The 20,477-nt window shown below is 48.3% G+C and overlaps 2 protein-coding genes across 3 annotated transcripts in view; one reads left to right on the top strand and one right to left on the bottom strand.

The window, feature by feature from the left end:
* The window catches only part of FASLG (Fas ligand (TNF superfamily, member 6)), a 131,406-nt gene that overhangs the window by 103,144 nt on the left and 7,785 nt on the right, over window positions 1-20,477 (top strand). The window contains exon 6 of one of the 2 annotated variants that reach the window (XR_005861824.2): window positions 8,642-8,785. The exons of the other annotated variant lie outside the window; for it this stretch is intronic. The gene's annotated coding sequence lies outside the window, so the exon portion shown is untranslated. The remainder of the gene's footprint in view (window positions 1-8,641; window positions 8,786-20,477) is intronic. 2 annotated transcript variants of the gene reach the window in all.
* On the bottom strand, window positions 5,043-20,442 carry TNFSF4 (tumor necrosis factor superfamily member 4). The gene is made up of 4 exons (XM_430147.7): window positions 20,249-20,442; window positions 11,872-12,125; window positions 7,921-7,963; window positions 5,043-6,577 (listed from the first exon to the last, which is right to left on the bottom strand). The coding sequence occupies exons 1-4, from the start codon at window positions 20,301-20,303 to the stop codon at window positions 6,222-6,224; spliced, it is 708 nt and encodes a 235-aa protein (XP_430147.3). The 5' UTR covers window positions 20,304-20,442; the 3' UTR covers window positions 5,043-6,221.

Raw genomic sequence — 20,477 nt, 5'->3', positions numbered from 1 at the left:
GGCCTTATATGGAGTACTGTGTCCAAGCCTGGTGCCCCCAGTACAAGAAGGATGCAGGCTGGGTTGGGTCCCGAGGAGGCTGTAATCAAAGGGCTGGAGCACCTCTCCTATGAAGAAAGGTTGAGGGAGCTGGGCTTGTTTAGCTTGGAGAAGAGAAGGCTGTGGAGAGATCTCATTGAGGTCTTCCAGTACTTGAAGGGAGCTTATAAGCAGAAATGGGACCAACTTTTTGCACAATCTGATAGTGATAGACAAGCAGGAATGGCTTTAAAATATAAGGGTAGATTTAGGCTAGACAATAGGCAGAGATTTTTTACTCGGAGGGTGATGAGGCAGTGGAACAGGCTGCCTAGAGAGGTTGTGAATGCGCCATCTCTGGAAGCGTTCGAGGCCAGGTTGAATGGGATCCTGGGCAGCCTGATCTGGTGGCTGACAACCCTGCCCATGGCAGGGGTGTTGGAACTAGATGACCTTTAAGGTTCTCTTCAACTTGAGCCATTCTATTATTCTGTGATATGATTCTATGAAAGATCATTTCAGACCCTGAGGTCAACACCCAGTCTGGGACCGACAGGTGAGGAACAAGGCAAAGAAAATCCCATTGCTTTCACACCCCATTGGAGCCCCAGGAGCCAGGCAGTCCCAGTCTCTCCAGGGAGAGATGGCATAAGCAAAGCCACTCATTCAGAATTGCACTACAGAATTATAAAAGCCAAAAACATTTACCTCTGAGTGGGATTATTAAACAGCTCTGGGCTCAACAAAAAGGTACACAAGAAGTGAGGTATCTGATAAACATCAGTGCTGAGAGAGCATGTTAATCCATGTGCTTATGCACGACCCTCAACAGATTGTTATCTGTGTAACTTCCATTACTTAAGAGAGATCTCTGCTCTTTCCTTATGACTGCGCTATATCCTCTGAGTAATCTAACCTTTTAAGTTGCTTTTTAACCAAAATTGTTTTTATTTAAAATGATGTGATTCTACAACTTCTTGGTATGATTTGTAGTAATTTATAATATGTTCCTTCCTGACCCTCTATGAATTGTAATATTTTTCTTGGCCCTGTGGTGTTGATAAGCCAAAATTCAGCCCCAGCCCACAGGACTCTGGACACTGACAAGGTCTGTCTGTTTGTCCATTTTCCCCAGGCTCCCAGGATGAAGCCCTCTAGGCTTTGTGGCCCCTGGCATTGCCAAGCTCTTCTCCCTGCCCTTCTTCCACTTTCATCCATAGACTTCCATACTGCTTCCTGCTGTACGTTCACCAAGTGAACAATTAGTACCTGTCAAAGCGTCAACAAGCAAGACTCACTGACCGTATCAGACATGGTCTGTGTCTGAGGTTTCCCTAGGCTTTGAAACAAACGCACTGTCTAGAGAGTTTGTGGGCAATGAGCAATGCCAACCAGCAGCAAGCAGGCTGCTCCTAGCTGCACAGGGGAATTCTCTCTGCTGGTCAAGAGTTTTCACTCTGAGGCATGAGGAGGAGCTGCTCTTCTCTCTGCAAGGCCATCTTCACAATTGGCTTGAAAGACTCTCCTGCTGGACCCCCCTCTCCCATTTAGCTGCTGGCTTGATGCTTCTTTTGAGAAAGGCAGCTCTCTGTCTTCAGTGTCTGTACATATGGCTTGCCTACCTCTGTACTCGACTGCAGCTGCAGAGACAGTTTTTAGTGATTTTATGTCTCTCTGCTCTTTTGATTGGCTGCGTTTACAATATGAAGAGTTGTAGGAGTGGCACAGATGTTAATTATCCAGGGGAAATTGTTTCCACTAAGCTCAGGCTTTAGTTACCGATTTCTCTTTCTCTGCTATTCTGGCATGGCTTTGTTTTTCCATATTAGTGTCAGAATGTGGCTTGCTTCTGGAGCCCAGTGACTGATATTCAGCTCAAGCCACCCCCTCCTGCATTGTCATCCTTGCTGATGGCCTTAGCTTGTGTGGTCCGAACAGTGCAGATGTCTGGGAAAATGTGAAGTGTCCATGGAGGGTTATTTCCCCCATCTGCTTCTTGCTGTTATTCCTACAAGGCTGCCTGTGACTGTGCCCAGAAGAGCCAGAGCCCTGGCTGTTGCCTGGCACAGGGCAGCTGAGCCCTCTGGCTGTGTCTGTCCACGGGCCATAATGCATTGGCACGGGAATGCAGCACCTTCCCTGTCTCCAGGGAGGACGCTTCTTAGGAGAGCAGTCAAGCATCACTCCAGCATAGCTGAGAGGTGGCTCTGGTTACTGAAACCCTCTGGGATGCAGTGAGATCTTGCTCATGCAAGCAGGAGCAAACCTTTTCTTGTAAAGGGTGGATGCTGCGTGAGACAATGTACAATCTGGTCTGGAAAACACCAAAATTAGGCCTTCACATCAATGGGACACAAGAAACGCTGGAAGAAGTTTCTTGTTGGCATGTTTGTACTCTGGATCTTAAGAGAGGTGACAGGGAGAAAAGCAGATTAACAGATATTTCAAAATGCTGCGCATAACCCCAAGTAATGTCCCCAAATAGGCAGCCATGGACAGTAACAGAAAGCCTAAATTAAGAAAAGACAAAGGACAGTGAGTCCTTTGACCTCCACGAGATAAGGCAGCGATACGGTGTCTGGGGGATTTACTTGGCGATGAAATTGCAGTGCTGATGTATGCTTTATGGAGCGGATCCTACCCAGGGTTAAATGTTTCTTTATCTTCGGAGGTATGTTCAATACTGATTTTTTCTTTATAAATCAACCAAATGGGTCTCTGGATTGCCAGTAAATAGGTATGAATTTTGGCTTGAAGCCAATAGTAAATCAAATTATTATGAAAGCACAGTTGTACCCACCTCAAGTTTTGTCTTGCCTCAGTCTTCGTTCTGTTTGCTCTCTGAATGAACACCAATAGATCACCCAGGTGCCTTGGCCGGTGGCTCAGCTCCACACCCTGGTGTCTTGGCTGATCACCGGAGGGCGTGGGCGACCAATCCAGCAAACCACAGAAGCAGTAAAAAGTGCAAGCCCACACGTGGGATTGTGTTTGTGCTTGGGACCTGCTCTAGCTAGTAATCCCCTGGGGACAAATTTACCTCCTGAAGAGGTGACTAATAGTGCCATTTAGAACAACTGATACTGACTGTCATATTTTAAAAGCTAAATGTGCAAGTCTTTGCATTAGGATGAGGAAATGGGTGTTTGAGGAGGCAATGGATGTATTTCAGTGTTTGCAGAGGTTTGTTTCACTGAGGGCGGATTCATAGGAGAAGCATTCCTTTAGTTTTCCCCCAGTCCCACAGTTGCAAACACAATCCACAGACCTGCTTCTGGCATGGTATCTCTCCTGATCTCCCCTTGCCTGTGCTTGCCTGCTCCTTCTGCCCCATACTTATCCCCCTGGAAGAGGTCAGCCAGACTCACTACCTCCTCCTGCCTCAGCCCGCAGCCTTCCTGGTGCCTCAGCTGCTGCTTACGAGTGGGGTGAGCTCCATGAGGTTGTGCCGGCATGGCACGCAAGTGCTAGCTGTGGTTTGCATGGGGATGCTGGCTTGCTGCTCAGCACCTCAGCGGGATTGCGTACCTTCAGCCTGCTCTGTTTGCTACCTTGCTAGCCCTGACTAATGGAGTCCTCTTTCTGCTGCTGACACTGGGCAGCACCAGCTTTACAGCAGTAGGATCAGCTGTGCTTTGCCAAACACACTGCAGCTTCCTTGTTCTCTCTTGCTAGCGAAGTGAACAGGCAATAATTGTGACTCATGCTGGCTCTCTAAAAACCACAGGTTAATTATTCATCATTAGTTGTAACCATTTGTGGTAGAAAAGGTGATGACTTTTGAAGGGAGGTGAAAGGAGACTAAATGTTTCTATTTGTTGTTGCTGCTCTCGATTCTGCTCCGCTCTGCTCTCAGTAGTTTCGTCTCAACCAGGAAGCAATAGCCCCATAGTTCTGATGGGCACCAAGGAGGCCAACTCCTCCCCAGGGGTGCCCGAGGCTCTTATATGAGCTTTATCATCCTGTCCCTTCCTTCGCGTGTGCAGGGAGTGGGAAAGAAAGGGAAGGAATACATGGTGGCCACCTCTGCACTTTCTGCAGTAGCGTGGCTCAAACATAAGATGTAGTAGCAGGGGAGATTGCTTTAATATCGTGGCGATGTCGGTAACCCCTGGCTGATGACTGTATTCAGTGTAAGGGTTCTTGGGAAACGGCCAATGAGGGACAGGCCATGAAGTCCCCATTAGTTAGGGCAGCAGAGCCCTGTCTCTCCAGAGCCATGGATTTTCTCCAGGAGCTTCCAGATCCCACCACAGGCAGTTTTGAGGGGTGACTCTAAACCTCAGTGCACTGATCTGGTTGGTCAGAGCTGTAAGATGTGACATAAGCACCATCTACAAGCTGCTACAGGAACTTAACAACCCAATAGCAAAAATTAATGTTCATCTATGCAAGAGACTTTGAGCTCTGTGGAGACAGGGATTGCAAGACACAAACAGAAGCTGATGATATAGAAACTTACTGGTGAGTTAATCTCACAAGTCATTAAGCTCTGGAATTGAATTGTTTGAGCCTTTATTTCAAGACAAGTGTGTGTTCGTGTATATATAGGTCAGTCTAGGTCAGCTTCAAAGCACAGGGTGTGAAACGCCTTCTCCTGCTCTGAACAGGAAGGTTGATCCTTTCTGAGGGACAGATCTGTTAGCATTGAGGCTTAGTCTCATAGCTGGGTGTAGCACCCTGCAGGTACAAGCCAGCCTGCAGCTCAGTCCTGATGGAAAAAGCTGCTTCTCAGTGGAGTCACTGCTTCAGCCACAGAGGATTCCTCCAGAGCTGAGGAGGTGTGTGTGTAAAACGTGCCAGCAACAGTGTAACGTGCATGGAAAAGCTCACCAAAGTCTAGAGGATTTCCAAAGCTGCCTTTGACAGCTGCGTCTGCGGAGGTGGTTGCTGAGGAGCCGAGCAGAGCAGGAAAGCTCTATGGCATGGGGAGAATCTGCAAGTGGAGCTTAGTGCTGACAGCCTGAAGTCGCAAGCCTTCCCTTTGGATGTTTCTAAGAAATAACATTCTCGTGCCTATAGTATAAATATATAAATACCTTTAATAATAGACTTTGGAGCGTACAGTCAGCAAGGAGATGCTGAAATGTTGCTGGGGTTCACTGGAAGCCAGATGGTCAACTTGTCCTTAAAACCTGCCCTAGTTCAACCAGAAATGCCACAGCTGCCAGCTGTGCTCAGGGCACAGACTGTGTTGTCCTCAGTAGCTGCTGACTGTAACATGGGCTCCTGGCCCACAGTGCCCAGGAATGGTCTGTCTCTGGATTCTGGCAGAAGCCAGGCAGGGTACATATGGGTGCACAGGTGTGTCATGGAAGTTGGGTTGTGAACCTCTTTGTGGTGCATGCCTTCATAGCAAGGCTCTTCGGACCTATCCGGTCCTCCCTGAGGAGTTGTGCAGATCTTCAGGTTCCATTTGGTCCATCAGAGAGAAGTTACCAAGTGAAGGGCCTTCATGCTCCTTCCCAAATTTCACGTGCCTGGATCGCTTTTGGGTTGAGCCATTCTCTGTGTGTGTTCTTGAGGGAGATTCTCCTTCAGCTTAACACCTCTGAGACCTGGCGTCAAGATGTAAACATCCTACCTGACACATGACTCAGGATCAATATTCTGCTGACAGCTGGGATAGCCTGCTAGCCTCCTCCCTCACAGCTGCTCCTACAGATCCCGAGGTAGCTGCAGGACATGTGTTACTGCAGTCCAGCGTAGTCCTGTTAGCTCCTTTTGGAAGCCCACCTTCCCTTTATGGCCTTTACCTGACAGAGAGCATACCCAGTTCTCTGCAAAGGCAGTATCTTCCTGGTGTATCTTCCTGATTTAGCACTTTATTTTAGCAAATATACAGCACACTTGTATTATATACAGATACTGCCAAGTGACTAGAGACACCTAGGGTTTCTCTGAATATGAATGAAGCTTGGATAAATTTCTCTGGTTTTCATCTCTGTTATCCTCAATGGCTTCACACACCCCTTTGTCGAGTCTTAGAAGGATCCATCCTAGCTGCGTAGAGCTCCAAAGAGATGCATACACTATATAAAGCCTGTTTGCATTGTGATTTATCTGCACTCCAGCTGAGGCTTTCCACAGCCCCAAGGAGGGAGTCTGCCTGTACAAGTACAGCCTGGGGAACAAGCCTCCTACATTCAAATGGATCAGTAGGAAAAGCTGTACTTTATGTGTTACATTTCATATGTCATCTTCTATGGGTTGCAAAAGACGGGATTTAGTAGAACAAGGCTAAATGTCAAACACTGGATTGTGGCGTTCGAGCTGGTCGACAGGATGATGTTATTTTGAGCAAACAAGTAGAGCATCGTGATGAGATCTACTGCATTGCTGCTGTTCTGGACATCCCGCTCCCAGAGGGGCGCGGCATTCTTGCTTTCTGTATTCTTCATCATCAGCTTCAGCGAGCTCTTCTCCAGGTCAGGAGAAAGGACACCCTTCAGGGACACCACGTAGAGGCCATCGCAGGGGATCATGATGGAGCCATTTATGACAGGAATGGAGGTAAATTCAGCACTGAGATTCATGGCCACTCCTGCGATGCTTTGGCCTGGAACAGAAGAGAGGAAAGATGATCCCATTAAGATGAATATCTTCTTGATAGAAGGCAGTTTCCTACAGACTGCCTGCAGGTAGGGTGGAAAAGCATAGGAAAGGAAGAGACTGAACTAGAGAATGGGGCAGACTGGAGCTAGGTTATCATCTGTGCTAGACGTGAAGTGAAAGTTCCCAGGTTCCCATTCCTGAGCGTGCTGCACCTTTTGGACTGCAGCCCCAGTTTGTATGAATAATTTCCCCAGGTTTCTGTCTATATACTATTTATTTGCTCTATTAATTAAGACGTGGAAGTAAAGCATTCCTATGAGTTTAGGAAGTGTGGATTCCTCAAAAGAACAGAAAATAAAAGCGTTATATAAGAGGAGGGAAAAGCTACCCAAGCTGGAAGGAAGGAGAAAAGAGCTTCCTGTGGAGATGTGGGTAACAAAAATCCCTGCCTTTGTGCTTGGATCCTTTTGAAGAAAGCAGAATGAAAGAGCAGCGTAGACAGAAACAGAAGGAATAAATGAACACAGAGCAGAACCCGGAGAAATTAAAACTGTAGCACAAAAGTTTTTCTCTGGGGATGAGCAGTACAAGTTCCAGAGTTATGCTGGAAATGTTCTCCCGCTGTGCCGCGTACCACGCTGGGGAGGCTGATGAGAAATCATCACCATCAGGTCTCTGTCTGCACAACACAGCCCCGCTCCGCGGCGGGCAAACTTCCCAAGCTTTTTCTCTAGAAGCACAGCTTCCTATAAGGTTAGACTGTCTGCTAGCCTGGTAATATTCCCCAAATATGCAAACAACGTTTTGATTGTGATTTGAAAACGTTAGCAGCTGCTCCTGTCGCCGAGGTGTGGCACGGGGCAAAGCATGCAGCGTACGCGGTGTGCTGAGCGCGGCTGTTTCTGCCACCATGTCTATGCTCGCTCTTCCCCAGGAAATCATTTGCATTTTTCATAAATCAGGAAATCATTTACTTCTTTCAGAAATACCCCATGAGGGTACTGTGTGTACTCAGTACATTCTCAAAAACACGTTTTGGTCTTTAATGGAGCGAATGCTTGTTTTAGTCTTTAACGGAGTGAATGCTTGTTTTAGTATGTAAGTGTGGACAGCAGGAAAGCCACTCCAATTTCCTGTGCTTCTTCCCGTGGAGGAAAACCTCATTGATTGGTTTTGTACATCACGGCACTGTTCCTCTTCCCACTGCTCTCCTGGCCTTGTCCTCCACCAATGCCACAACGCCGGGCACTTGGGCTACCAGAGCCCCCAGGCACCATGGGGACCCATCTGGGAAGTGGGACAAGTACCCCAGAGCATCAGGAGACCCCTGCCCGGCTGCCCACCCACCTGTGTACCGGATGTAGGTCCACTTGACTTTGTCACTGTGAGGCTGAAAAAATAAGAAGAGAAAAAAAATCCACGTTAATGCCACTGGGTCCCGTTGCTTCTGCCAGTTTTGCTTTCATTTCCCTGCTGGGAACAGGACTGCTGCTAGGCAGCGGTGCACCTTGCTTGCTCATACTAGCCTCATTATTACCATAAAGTAAAACCTTAGAGTACTTCCCAGCCAGTCCAACCTTCAGCCGGCAGCTGCGCACACCGGGGACTTATGGTCCTGTTTGAAAAAACACCCTGGTGAGCGTGACCAAGGCAGGCCAAGCAGAAAGGAAGGACCTTGGGGTGCAGAGCCTCTCTGCATGGCTGCTCGAGTGCAGCTGGCAGCTGGGGATGCCTGCTCACAGAGCTGCATGTGCTCAGTCTGTCACCCTTGTGCTGCAGGGCACCAAAAGGAGGCTCTGGCTTGGCAGGCTCAGAACAAGTGCTCTCGGTGCATTCTCTGCACCCTGGGCCAGGCTGTCACAGGATGTGGTGCTCCCAGTGGCTCCCTTAAAAATGCATTAAGACATGTTTAAAATTGGTTTACGTTTTACAAGTATAACAGAAAAAGTGAATGCAAATAGAGAAGTGGGTATTTTAATGATCAGATATGCAAAACACCAAGCTTCTGCATTAGATTTTTTAAAATCTGAACTTAGCATCTCAAACGCATCTCTCATCTTAACCACAGGAGGCCCAAATCTGCAGTGTCTTCACAACCACAATTCTTCAGTATCTTGCCTGATTGAAGAGTGACAGATTAAGCTGGCTGCTGCGTTTTCTTCTCTGCCTATGCTATGGGTTTCCAAAGACGTGTCAACACGAATCTGACCAGGTATCTTTTATAGATTTTACCCCATCTGTTACAGAAATAACAGCAGACTCCTCACCGTGAGCACATGAATAGTTCTGGAAGTAGCAGACACACTGACCCATGGGTTCAGTGCTGCACCCTGGCAGAGGCAAGCGGGCAGGGAAGGTGTTTGGAGTGGCAGCCTGCGGTGCTGCATGTGCTGGAGTGTGAAGTGGGGGCTGGCAGTGGCAAAGGTCTGCTCTGGCACCCTCTAGTGCTGTTACAGCTGATGTTGTGCTTGCGAGGCTGGATTCAATTACCAAAGACAAGCTTTTATTGTGTCATCGCTGTCTGGCACTGGTGAAACATTACTGATCCTATCCATAGCTGCAGTGGCTTGAGGCTACACTTACTCTGTTTCTAGGTGCTCAAATGTACAAGCATCTCACTCTTTGACTCAAGCAACTGAAATTTCCAGGTAGTTTCCCAACAAGATAGCTAAGTGCAGAACTGCTGAGCTTCTGAGGTCATGCAACATCCACCGCGAGCTGTCCGGTCTGGCTGCCAGTGGACAGGGTCTGTTCAGACATGTTTGGGACAAGCTTGTGGCCGTTCTAACAATATCAGCCCCACTGTCACTAAGGCTCTTTACATGTTTGGCACATCTTTGGTGAAGTCTTCACCATTATCTACTAACCTAATCAATTTTAGGTGACTGTGCACTGAAAGTGAGTTGTACGCCAGGATTATGACCATATCTTTCTCATCTACATTAAACCTCTGTAAAATTACTTCCCCTGCGCCTTCTCCTGCTCTGTTCAAGCAAAACCATCTTGCAGTAGGTCGTTAGGAGCCGTTGAGCACCCAGTGCCATTTATTTTGCCTGCATTCATCACTAGGGGGTTTCACACCCTCTGACTATACCTGCAAGCAGCCTGCCCTTGGTCTTTCCCAGCTGGCTCAGCAGAAGGAGGTAATTTCAGCAGAGATGGGAAGTCACGAGCATTGCAGATACACAAGTTACTATCATTAGCAGTTGCTCATTTGGAGGTCACAGCCGAGGCTTGCTCTCCTAGCCACAAACCAGCTTGCTGTACATTTTTGTTAGGCATGTTCTGTGGTGCAGACTCTCTCATTCTTGAACATGTTTCATGACATTATTTATAGTGTTTTCATATAATAGTGCAGTGGGATTTAGGGATTTGTGAGGACAAAGGAAAGTAATCAAACATGGTCTTGCTATGAAAAAGCACAGCTACGGTCTGACTATTACAGTTAGCATGGCACGGTCCCGCTATGGAGCTTCCCAAGAGCAGGGACAGCCTCTAGGTCACTGCCAGGGCCCAGCTCTCTGAGCCTGCCACCCGGATGGTGCTGTGCCCTCACTCCCAAGTCTGTCTCCCTAAACTGCCCCCAGAGCCAGGTCTGATTAGCGCTGCTGCCTCTGCTTTCTTAAGGTGAGTCCATGGTTACCCTACAAAGCCCTGTAATTCTCATGCGATGGAAGCCCTCCGGGGTACAGTCCACGAGACCTCTCCTGCACAGCATGCCCCGTCAAACAGAGCACCGTGGCTTGGTGCTTAAAACAGCGGGAACAGGTTCTGTGCCTGCACTTAGCAAGTGCTTAAATCTGGAGTCCTTCCTGGTGACCCCCAGGGCCTCAGCTTTTCATCTGCTGCAGTTGCTGCTCCTTGAGCGTCCTGTTTCAGTCATTTCTATTAAGGAGGGAAACTCCAGGCCTGCATGTCCCCTCCTCACCAGCTTCTGTCAAGGGTTTGTAAGGCTGACAGGCAGCACTGCCATCTTTCTCTGGCGGTGGAAGACTCGAGTTTACATTCTTTCAGAACAGAGAGCTGCTGAGAGTTGAGGAGCTGCAACCAGAGTGGGACCCTAGAGAGGTTTCTGTGTTTTGTAGACTCATAGAATTGAGTTGGAAGAGATCTTTAAACGTCATCTAGTTCCACTCCCCTGCACTGAACAGGGACACCTACAGCTCCATCAGGTGCTCAGAGCCCCATCCAGCCCTACCTTGAGCATTTCCAGGGATGGGGCATCCCCCACGTCTCTGCTCAAGCTGTGCCTTATCACTACCCTTATTCAAGCAGGGCACCACAGCTTCTCCATCTCCATTGGCTTTAAATGCAACTTCTCTCAAAACAAAAAATAGTAGAAGACCGAACTGAATGAAACGTGTTATCTCTTAGTGTTATCAGTGACATCATTGTAAAATTTAACAGCTGCTGTGAGGTGCAGGCCAGTGAAATTTGCAAAGAGCATGAGTGTTTTCATTGCACAGCAAAGCATCTAGAGCACCAGGCCATCTCTCCCTTGCAGTGCCATATGCCTGGCTTGCTTCTCTGTCATGTCTAAGCGAGAGAACAGAATGAACTCTGGTAACATGAAGCACAACACACTTCAAAGCGATCACCGCTCCTGGAGAAGCTGTGGGAGGGGTAGCTAGTGCATAAGCAGCACTGAAATAGCAGTGAAAACTTGTTGACAATCTGGTCTCATATTCAGCATCTTTCTCTCGTATACACACACACAGGCATGCACTGTCCTCTGCAAATACAGATGGCTGTTCCCAAGGCCCAGTGTGCATGCAGCCTGGGAGCACTGTAGGGTTTCCAGGCTCTTGCTAGAGCTGTCACAAGCTAGCTTGCATTCTGACATATCTACCTGCATATATAGTATATTTTAAAATTCAGGAGATGTTTATAAGCTACCTGGCTTCTGGTCCTTCCTTTTGCACATTTTGCACAAGTAACTATCCACTCAGACAATCTCAGTTAATTAAAAGAGCACACACAAGTTGCTGCAAGTCAGCTCCACTGGCAACTGCTGAGGTGGTGGGGCCGGAGTGGCGGGGGGACAGACCTCTTCCATGGGTGCTGCTGCACAGTGCATTCCTGGAACCATCCCACTCCTTGACAGCCTGTCCCCCAGCCCTGTACTTGGTGACACTGGGCACTACTTTGAGGACGAGAGGTATAAGAAAAGTGTGAGAATTATTAAGGAATGCATCAGAACCTTACGGCTAGAATAGGGATAAACCTTTGTCTTTGCTTACAAAATCCCATACTAAGTTCTACAGGCCAGCAGACAATGGGTTGAACATGAGCTCTTACCGTCCAGAGTTGCAGAGAATCTGTACCAAGGTAAATCAAGCAGGCAAGCAGTAATATCCACTGAGTGGCTGCGGACACGAGGTACAGCGTGTTCCTCTTAGCCTGTCCTTTTTGCCAGCCCCTCCACTCGTCATCACTCCTCATGCCAGCAGGTTCCTTTTCACAGTCCTTCTGATCGGTGTGCTTTTTCAATTCCGTATCTGGCTGTCCTTCCATCTCCACCAGCAGGGCAGGGACGAGGAGCACAGGAGGGCCTGTGGAGCACAAGGCAGATGAGATAGGTGCTCCTGTCCCAGGAGCAGAAATGAAATGAACACACTGCCTTCAGGAGAGGGTTTTATGTGCACAGAGAGGCAGGCGGGGAACTTCTTTGTGACTAATCTGAATTTCCCCTTCCTTCTTTCTTTCTTTCTTTCTTTTCTTTATTCTTTTTTTTTTTTTTTTTTTTTTTTTTTTTTTGATGAATGTGGGGGCTGGTTGGTTTGTTGCATCCCAGTTCAGTTTTGAGTAAGGGCCTTTGAATGTAGATGTGTTTATGTCTTTCATAGTTTCAGCTGCGGATCTCTTGATATGTGATGTTTCCAATGGTAGCTAAGAGTCGGATGGACACTGATCTCTCTGAGCAGCCTTTTGACAGTAAAAGCTCTCATCTTTCTGCTCAGCCTCAGGTTGGGGGTTTACAGAGCTGGCTGCCTGCCTGGTTTGTAGAGTATGATGCTGCTGAAATCTCTTTTCTGTAAAGAAGCAATTTATAGGAGGAAATATGGGACAAATGGAAATCATAAAGAATTGGAGACAAAATATGTGCTTTCCGTTTCTCTTCACCTTTGTCTTCTACCTTTAAGGCCATGGAATGCTGCAGGAAACTTAAGAGGGAGAAAATGGAGAATTTCTCATGGAGCATCCCTTGTTGCACTCATTGAAACCTGCACCCTGCCCCTACAAGTGGAGGGACACCCCTGGGCCATCCAGGCTTCCCTCCTGGAAGACCACTGCCTTTTGGGACACTGAAAACTTGAAATGCAAATCCAGTTTTTCCTATCTGTGTCCAAGGGTCTGTATTACATGTCCCTCTCCCGCCTCTCCTCCCACCATTCCCCCTTTGCTTAGTCTTCTCATCATACTTGCATGTGATATGTGGAGCTGATACATGTCAGTTGTCTGCAGCAAGGGCCATCTCCTGTGCGTGTTTTGGGTGACAAGATGCAAAGCCTCTTTGGAGGCTATCCACCACTGCTCTTTCTGCCACTCTTCAGCCAGAATTTTTTTGTTGTAAATCAGCATAACGTGACTAAAGTCAGGTGCTACCTTCTCCCAGTGAGGATCGGGCCCATTGGGAGTGTTATAGTACATTTGTCTGTCAGGTATGAGTTGTCAGAAGTTTCCCTTCCCCAAAACGTTCTCTCTTAACTTGTCACAAGGCACGTGTCCTGATGAACATGTTCCCTACATGCAGAGAAAGCAAGAATAAAGTCCTTTTCATATGTTTTTTTTTCCATTTAAGCAAGGATATTTCCTACAGATGTGAACTGAACAAAGGGTGCAGTGCAGCAGTTGGGTGAGCAAACTGCCGTGAGGACACACATCTCCTCAGCACACTTATTCCTGAGAAATAACCTTGGTTGCCAAAAGCTGGTAGATTGAGTCAGGGATACGCTCTGGTATTTGTCTCAAGAGCAAGCCAGAAGTCATGGAAACTTACTGAAAAAATGCTCAACTTTAGAATGTTCTGTTTCTTCTTGGGTGTGTAGGAATTCCTGTCCCACTTTTGCCAGCAGCTGCTCACACCAGGGCATGCTCAAGTCCCACACTGAACCCCAGCTCACTGAGAGGTCCAGAAACAACCCTAACCCTCTTTCCTTGTCCCAGATATGAGTGATGCCATGATGAGGGGAAGTGATGCTGCCTCTGAGAAGTTCCCTCTGACCTAGATGGCATTGCTCCCAGCACTGAGCTCAGGCTTAGCCAAGACCTGAAGAGGAGCAAGGCAACACTCTGTGGTGCTGCAGAGGCCCACTGAGGCTGTGGGGACACAGAGAGGGAGGTTGTTTGCTCCCGCAGGTCTGCAACCTCCCATCTCATCTACCTGCTTCCATGAAAGGTCCCCAGGAAACAGGCCCATTTTTCCAGACATGGTGTCTATCCATAACAGGCTTAGTGAAGATTTATTCATCTCAATCTCGATGTGTCTTCAGAGTAGCTTTCCAGTGTGGAAAAAATCTACCTCTGGGTTCCTCCTCATGACACTATTTTCAGCCACCCGCAGCACCTGGCCGTGGTGGCCAGGAAGGTGGGACCAGGCTCTACTGGTCCCACCGGAATGGCAAGACATGCTGAGGGTCTGTCTGGGCTGCAGACATCTGCACCTCCTTGTGCCCTGAGGCACCTGCCGTGAGCACGACTCAGGGCAGATGCCCATCACTCACAGTCCCCATGGCAGAAGCAGGGAAGGAGCACTGTGAGGCAGGCACACTCCAAGTCTGTGCTCCTACCTGTAGCGAAAGCCACCAGCAAGTGGCTGCAGAGGCAACTGGCGCAGATCTGGTATAGCCTGCCAGCGAGCCTGGCAGCGTTTCAGCGGGGAATCACTGAAAGAGAGAGTAATCTTTACACCACATCTGCCTTCCTGGAAGAGTAGGCACTGCCATGTACCAGAGTAGCTCTGCCAGGTGCAGCAGCCTGGGCTGCTCTGCCCTCTGCTCTCCCCTCCTGGCCCTCCAAGGGAGGAAACTGTCACCATTGCTGCTTGGTTTCTAGAAAAATACTGGAGATGCTGAGCTAAGACATTCCAAACCAGCAGGATCCCATAATGCTCACATTTTGGTATGTGCCTTTGATCCAGACACAAAGTCTCACTCATCTCCCTTCCCGACTTTGGATATTGCACTGATTTTGTTTCTAAAAGAATGTACCCTGAAAATGTGGGTGGAGGTTGTGCATATGTATTTCTGAAATTGCTTTGTCATTTCTGTACTCCCCCAGTGCAAGTGTCGCTTAGCCTGGGTTAACAACACAGGCGGCACTGAGGATCGAAAGCTGCATTTCAAGTAATGTATCTGGCATTGTGTCCGAAACAGGAAAGAGGACAGCTCATTCAGTATCATCATGAACAATGCTGCACAAACTATCTTCCGCGGTTTTAATCGCCTTCATCTTGTCCGCCTGACTTGCATATTGAAACCCAAGTGCATGCAGGGTTGGCGGTTTCAAGTATGTGCTATGAGAGCCCCCGCTTGCACTCCTACAGGAAATCTTCCTGGCCACTGGTTTCTCCGTCATCCCAGTCACTTTCCAAAGAAATGCTTCCCGACAGCAAAATTATTCCAGCCAGAACCGATGGCTAAACCTTGGTTAAAGCATGTTGGCCGTGGTTGAGGCTGTCCTGCAGCATCACCCCTGTACCAGGTCTTGGAGCCGCTACCCATCAGCGTCCCCATGCCACGAGGCTACTTTACTCCAGCCTGTGGGATGAGGCAAAGAGCATCCTCACCACAAACCGCAGCTCCTGGCCCATTGGGAGCGTTGCACACATGTGGGGCTCTTCCCCAAGGCCTGGCAGACCCTGCGGGCACCCTTCCCAATTCAGTTCCTATTTCCTGGGAAAGCACTCTTAGAACCCCAGAAGGAGGAAACTGGGAGTTGCATGGGTCAGATGAACTTCTCAGAAGAATAGGGGAACATCTGCTTGAACTGTTTATAAACATCTAGAAAGAAAAAAAGAAAATGAGAAGCAACCAGTGTGGGTTTCCAGGAACAAAAGATAAAGTTGTCTTGTGAGGGACAAGAAACTCTTGGGCAGAGGAGTAGCTGTAGGAATTTGTGGTGTCTTTGGTAAGAGGTTTGACTCTTTTGTAACACCGATGATGAAAGATCTGTATGAAATCACTGTCTGCTAGACAGAAGCAGAGCAAGTTGAGTGATTATTGATGTTTTGGTGACAAAATGGAAAGACCTGTCCAACATTCTGCACCACTCTACACTTTCAGAGCTCCAGCTGTTTTGGGCACAGTTGACACTGAGCTGGGCAACACTGATGCTCCTTTGGAGGCAAGGTCCCTCGGTCCCTTTTTGGCTCTTCCCAATAGTCTTTGCATCTAGTTTAAAGGGTTGGCACCCACTCAGAGTGGAATACTAGCAGAGCACCGCTGTTATTCTTATTGGTGCCATCAGGTAGTACAACTTATGCCCAGTGTGGTGCTGTCCTTTCATGTGCAGTTCCTTATTTTCCACCGACAAATGTCTTTACCTCAAGGGTCTTGGCTCACGCAGTTTGATGAAGCAGAACAGCAGGAAATAGCAACTGAAGCCTTGCAGTTGTGCGAGAGCGTAGCAGAAATTCTGTCATGTCTTGAAGCAGTGATTGAGCACCTGGTGGGAAGGCAGGGCCAAGCCAGGGGAGCTCAGCTGTATGCAATGTACCTGAGTGACCTGAAGGGGTGGAGCCAGGATCCACCCCTTCCCAGACCTCATTTAAGGGTTGGCAGTGGAGGTAGGAGTATCTTGCTGGAGATCCCTGCCTACCTGAGGCCTTCCAAAGGTAAGCACTTTTTCTTCTTTTGTTTCTGTGTCCATGGCTGTTGTATATGGGTTTGTTCTCCTTTGTTATAGCCTAGGATTGTGCCTCTCTGCTGTTATTGCTATTCTTTCCATCACATTTTAGCATTGCAAAGAGAGAAAAAAGCAAAGTGTAGAAAAGGCAACATTTTTGTTTAGGTCTTACTGCTCAGCATGTGCCCTTCTAATGCTACCAGGAATAATTGAAGTGAACCAATCTTGCTCATCGAGGTTAAAGCATTTTGCCCCAGAATGTTGTGTGCTCCTGCTTCCGTGTCTTGCAACCATGTGAACTATTTTTCACCCTTTGATTTTGTTCTCATGTGATATTTTCATGCTCCTCACTTATAGCCACTCTTTGACTGCTAATGGTCCAAGAATTTCTGCTAGCAGAGGTGTTGGGCCAGGAGGTTGTACGAGTCAGACCGGTTTTGGCAGTGAAAAGCAGAGAAGGAAATCATGAAAATGCTGTGAGATCATCAGTCAAATTCTGGGCGTCTATGTGGAGGTGAGATCTCATTGGGAGGTCCTGAAAGCACACCCAGCCTCACAGGGTGACATTGCTTTCTACTTTCCAATGGCTTAAGTTTGATCACAGTCAGGCAGAAGGCTTGGTGCCAAGGCAATAGAAATTGTAGAATCATCAAGAGTGGAAAAGACCTTTAAGATCATCAAGTCCAATCATCCAACCACCAATCCATGTCCCTGTGCTGCATCTCCGTGTTTCTTGAATGCCTCTAGGGACAGTGACTCCAATGCCTCACTTCAAAGCGCTGTGCTGGGATCTTTCCAAGTGAGCAGCTCTGTGTGAGCAGCAGGGCGAGCGGCATCGCCGTGGTACCCCTGCAGTTCTACTGCTGCACGTAACCGTGTTCCCCCAGGACTGTCACAAGGGTTGTTGCAATCCTTGGGCTAGGAGAAGGCTTTTTTCCAAGAGGATGGTTGCACAAACCCAATTCTGAGATCTGGCTGCGCTAAGCACAGAAAATCCAGGCAGGATTAGGGCTTCTACTGCCAGCGGGTTTTCCCAACCCTTAGGGAATGTGGTATACCCAGCACAGGCCAGGGAGCATCTGGAGAAGAGCTACGTGTTTAATGGCAGCGTGCAATGGATGTGTCATGGTTCTGAGCTGTGCAGTCCTTTGCATTCTCAGAGCTGGGGGAGGTCAGTGTCCCCTCACCACGAGTAGTGGTATCTTGCAGCAGAGCCATGAGGTTTTAAGGCCAGCTATAGCCCCCTTTTTTTTGCCTAGAGATTTTCCAGTGTTGACAGTGACCTTTGCCTTGAGCATTATCTTTTTCCAGTTTGCCCCTGCGAATTTTGCTACTGCCTCTGAGTGGACTCCACTCACCATGACTTCAACTGAGTGGGCAGGACTGAGTGTTTGCTCTGGCACCTCTGAAAGGTTGAGGTGAACTTAGTCATACCAGTTTTCCTTCCTGTTCCTCAGTAAGAAATTACACCCCTAGCATACCACTAGATTGTAAAATAACAGGAGACAAAAGTCAGAGACATCTTTCTTTTGACATCTATCTGGAGAAGAGAAACAATTGATGCCAATAATGACAACTAATGACAAAGGTCCCACTTTAAAAATGAAGGTTCTCTTGCAGAGCTGCTGGGCTCAGCCAGCTTTGCTCCCACTGAAGCTTCCTGCAGGGTTGGAAGCCCCAGGGAGGGATGTGCCGCCAATGGTGCTCCACATGCATTTCTGTCCTGGGGAGGGTTAAGGATGTGGTTTCTTTGGCTTATCTGATGCCGTTTTCATCAGTCTGTCTGCTTCCTCTTATTACTCCTATGGGAGCTTCTTGTTTCCAAAATCACTCCCCTTGAAAACTGCAGCTCCTGATTCTTCCTGTGGGTCTCTAATGTTACGTTAACCAGTTGGAGGAGCATAAGACAAGTATTCCTGTCCCAGCTAAACTGCTGAGAACACCCATGTAGTGCTACCTCCTACTTCAAGAGATGAGTCTGTGTGTCCTCTCACTGATATTTTACTGGGATCAGACAGTCAGCCTTTTCTAACCAGCGTGCATGTAATGCTGCTGTTTGTGCCTCTCAAGATCACTATCCATTAATCATAGGACTTCAGGGACTAAATCAAGACCTGGTGTCAACGCAATTATGTTGACCACATAACACCATCTTCCTCACGTACATTATGAACCCTCTTCCCCTCCTTTTTTTTTTTTCTGAGTATTGTTTTATCATATTTAGCAGCTATCAGATTAAACGTCTGCCAAAATTGTTTCCTTCATAAATGCTTCTGAAAGAGCTTTTTTTTTTTTTTTCCATCCACAAACATTTAGTTACGTTTTTCTTCCCATCTGGTCAGCTTATCTCATAATTTTCCCCCAGTTCATATTAAGCACTAGATGGTTCATCAGATCTATATTACTGCCTGGGACTGCCCTCTGTTTACTCACACTGGCCATCATCAGACAGCAGTCACTACTTTCTGAGCAGCTACCACCTTTAGAATTAAATTGCCTTTCCTTGCCCTGAGAAGCACCACGTGCAGCCCATCCTGCCGCTGCAGGGCCATGCTGGGAGCGGGCACCAACCTTGCTCAGCCTCAGCAGGGCAGCACAGCCTGCTCATTGGTGGCTTTCTCTTTTACTCTTCATTCCTTTTATTTGTGACAGATCCAATTGCCTGGATGCAGCCTGAATGAACGGCTGGGAAGTCTTTTTACCCCAGCAATATCCCCATAGACATAATCTTTCACCTGTGAGACAGATGAAGTCTGAGCATCCAGGTGTCCCCTGAGATTTTTAAAGCATCTCTTGAGCAAATTGCACACTCAGCTGCCATGTACCTCTTGCAGAACTATGCAGTGAGCAGCCCTGGTGCCCCACGCTGTGCTGGGCAGGACCCCCAGCTGCTTGCAGGAACAGCCCACGGTTGCCGTGCATGGGAGCGCCCACGTCCATCGCACGGCCCTGCATTTTGGTATGCGCGGAGCTCCCCAAATGAGTGCATGCAGCCCCTCTGCACCGCGTGTTCGGAGGGCAGCGAGACAGCAGCGAGAGCCCCAAATGAGTAAGCCTGGCCTGAGGTTTTCGCTGTATTACGCACAGCAGCCCTCGCATTCCGACGGGCTCTAACAGGAGATGGCACCGTGGCTCCCAGCCCTCGCTCCGGGAGCCCATCTCATGGCTGTCATCCTGCCAGCTTCCAGGCACATGGGCAGCCCTAAGAGGGGTATGATGCTGCAAGACCCAAGAATGAGCCAGTATGAGCTGCTAGCCTGAAGCCATGGGTGTTTGCTGCTGACATGCTTTGTTTTCTCCCTCAGCTGCCACTTTCCTTTGTCCTTAAGCAAAACAGGTTATAGGAAGGGTTCTAAAGACACAAGAACACAGCAGGGTGTCAGGGCAGGTTCTGGGGGTGCAGGGGCAGCTGGGAGGGAATGAGGCAGCCAGCTGTGTTTGCTTACAGGAGTACCTATGGGAAAGCCTGCACTGAGATTGCTTTGCGCTGGGGTTTGCTAAATTCAGCAGCCCGAGAGAGATGAGGGTGCTGCAGTACTGACATTCTAGCATTGGCACTGAGCATGCACACATAGCATGTGCATGTATAGATGTAGTACGTATATACATGCAGTTCATGTATATATACACAGCCACGCAGCTCAGCACATGCGCAATCACTCACAAACACCACAACTGGCCTCATCCTATTCTGTTTGCTGACAAATCAGCATGAAAGCCCACAAGCAGGAAAAATAGATATCTATCTATCTGTGCAATATAGATTCCTCTAGCTGCTGCTGTGAGACACAGCCTGTGCAGCCTATCCCCCGACTCCCACACCACTTACCACAGTCACCGGCTGGCCTGGCTTGCTTTGTGCTAGCATTTGCACACACCATCATGCATCCTTCACTCCAGCTCCTAGGGCTCGAGGCTCCTTCCACGTGCTGCTGCTTCCACTTCCTTACGTGCTCTATGCATTGAACAGCGCCCCTCACCAGGGAGACAGCTACAAAGCGAGCTTAGTCAGAAGACCTGGCATGGCCAGAGCAACACCCCCGTGCCCTTTTTGTCCC

Source organism: Gallus gallus, chromosome 8 (assembly GCF_016699485.2).
Source record: "Gallus gallus isolate bGalGal1 chromosome 8, bGalGal1.mat.broiler.GRCg7b, whole genome shotgun sequence".
In the NCBI taxonomy this organism is placed as follows: domain Eukaryota; kingdom Metazoa; phylum Chordata; class Aves; order Galliformes; family Phasianidae; genus Gallus; species Gallus gallus.
This window is presented reverse-complemented; position numbering and strand designations above follow the sequence as displayed.

Excerpts from the sequence above, each read along its gene's own strand:
- TNFSF4 (XM_430147.7), bottom strand. The coding sequence starts at position 20,303 with ATGATGGTGTGTGCAAATGCTAGCACAAAGCAAGCCAGGCCAGCCGGT. Across the intron at positions 12,126-20,248 it reads CAGGCCAGCCGGTGACTGTG|GCCCTCCTGTGCTCCTCGTC; the intron begins GTAAGTGGTGTG and ends TGTGCTCCACAG. Across the intron at positions 7,964-11,871 it reads ATTCTCTGCAACTCTGGACG|CCTCACAGTGACAAAGTCAA; the intron begins GTAAGAGCTCAT and ends TTATTTTTTCAG.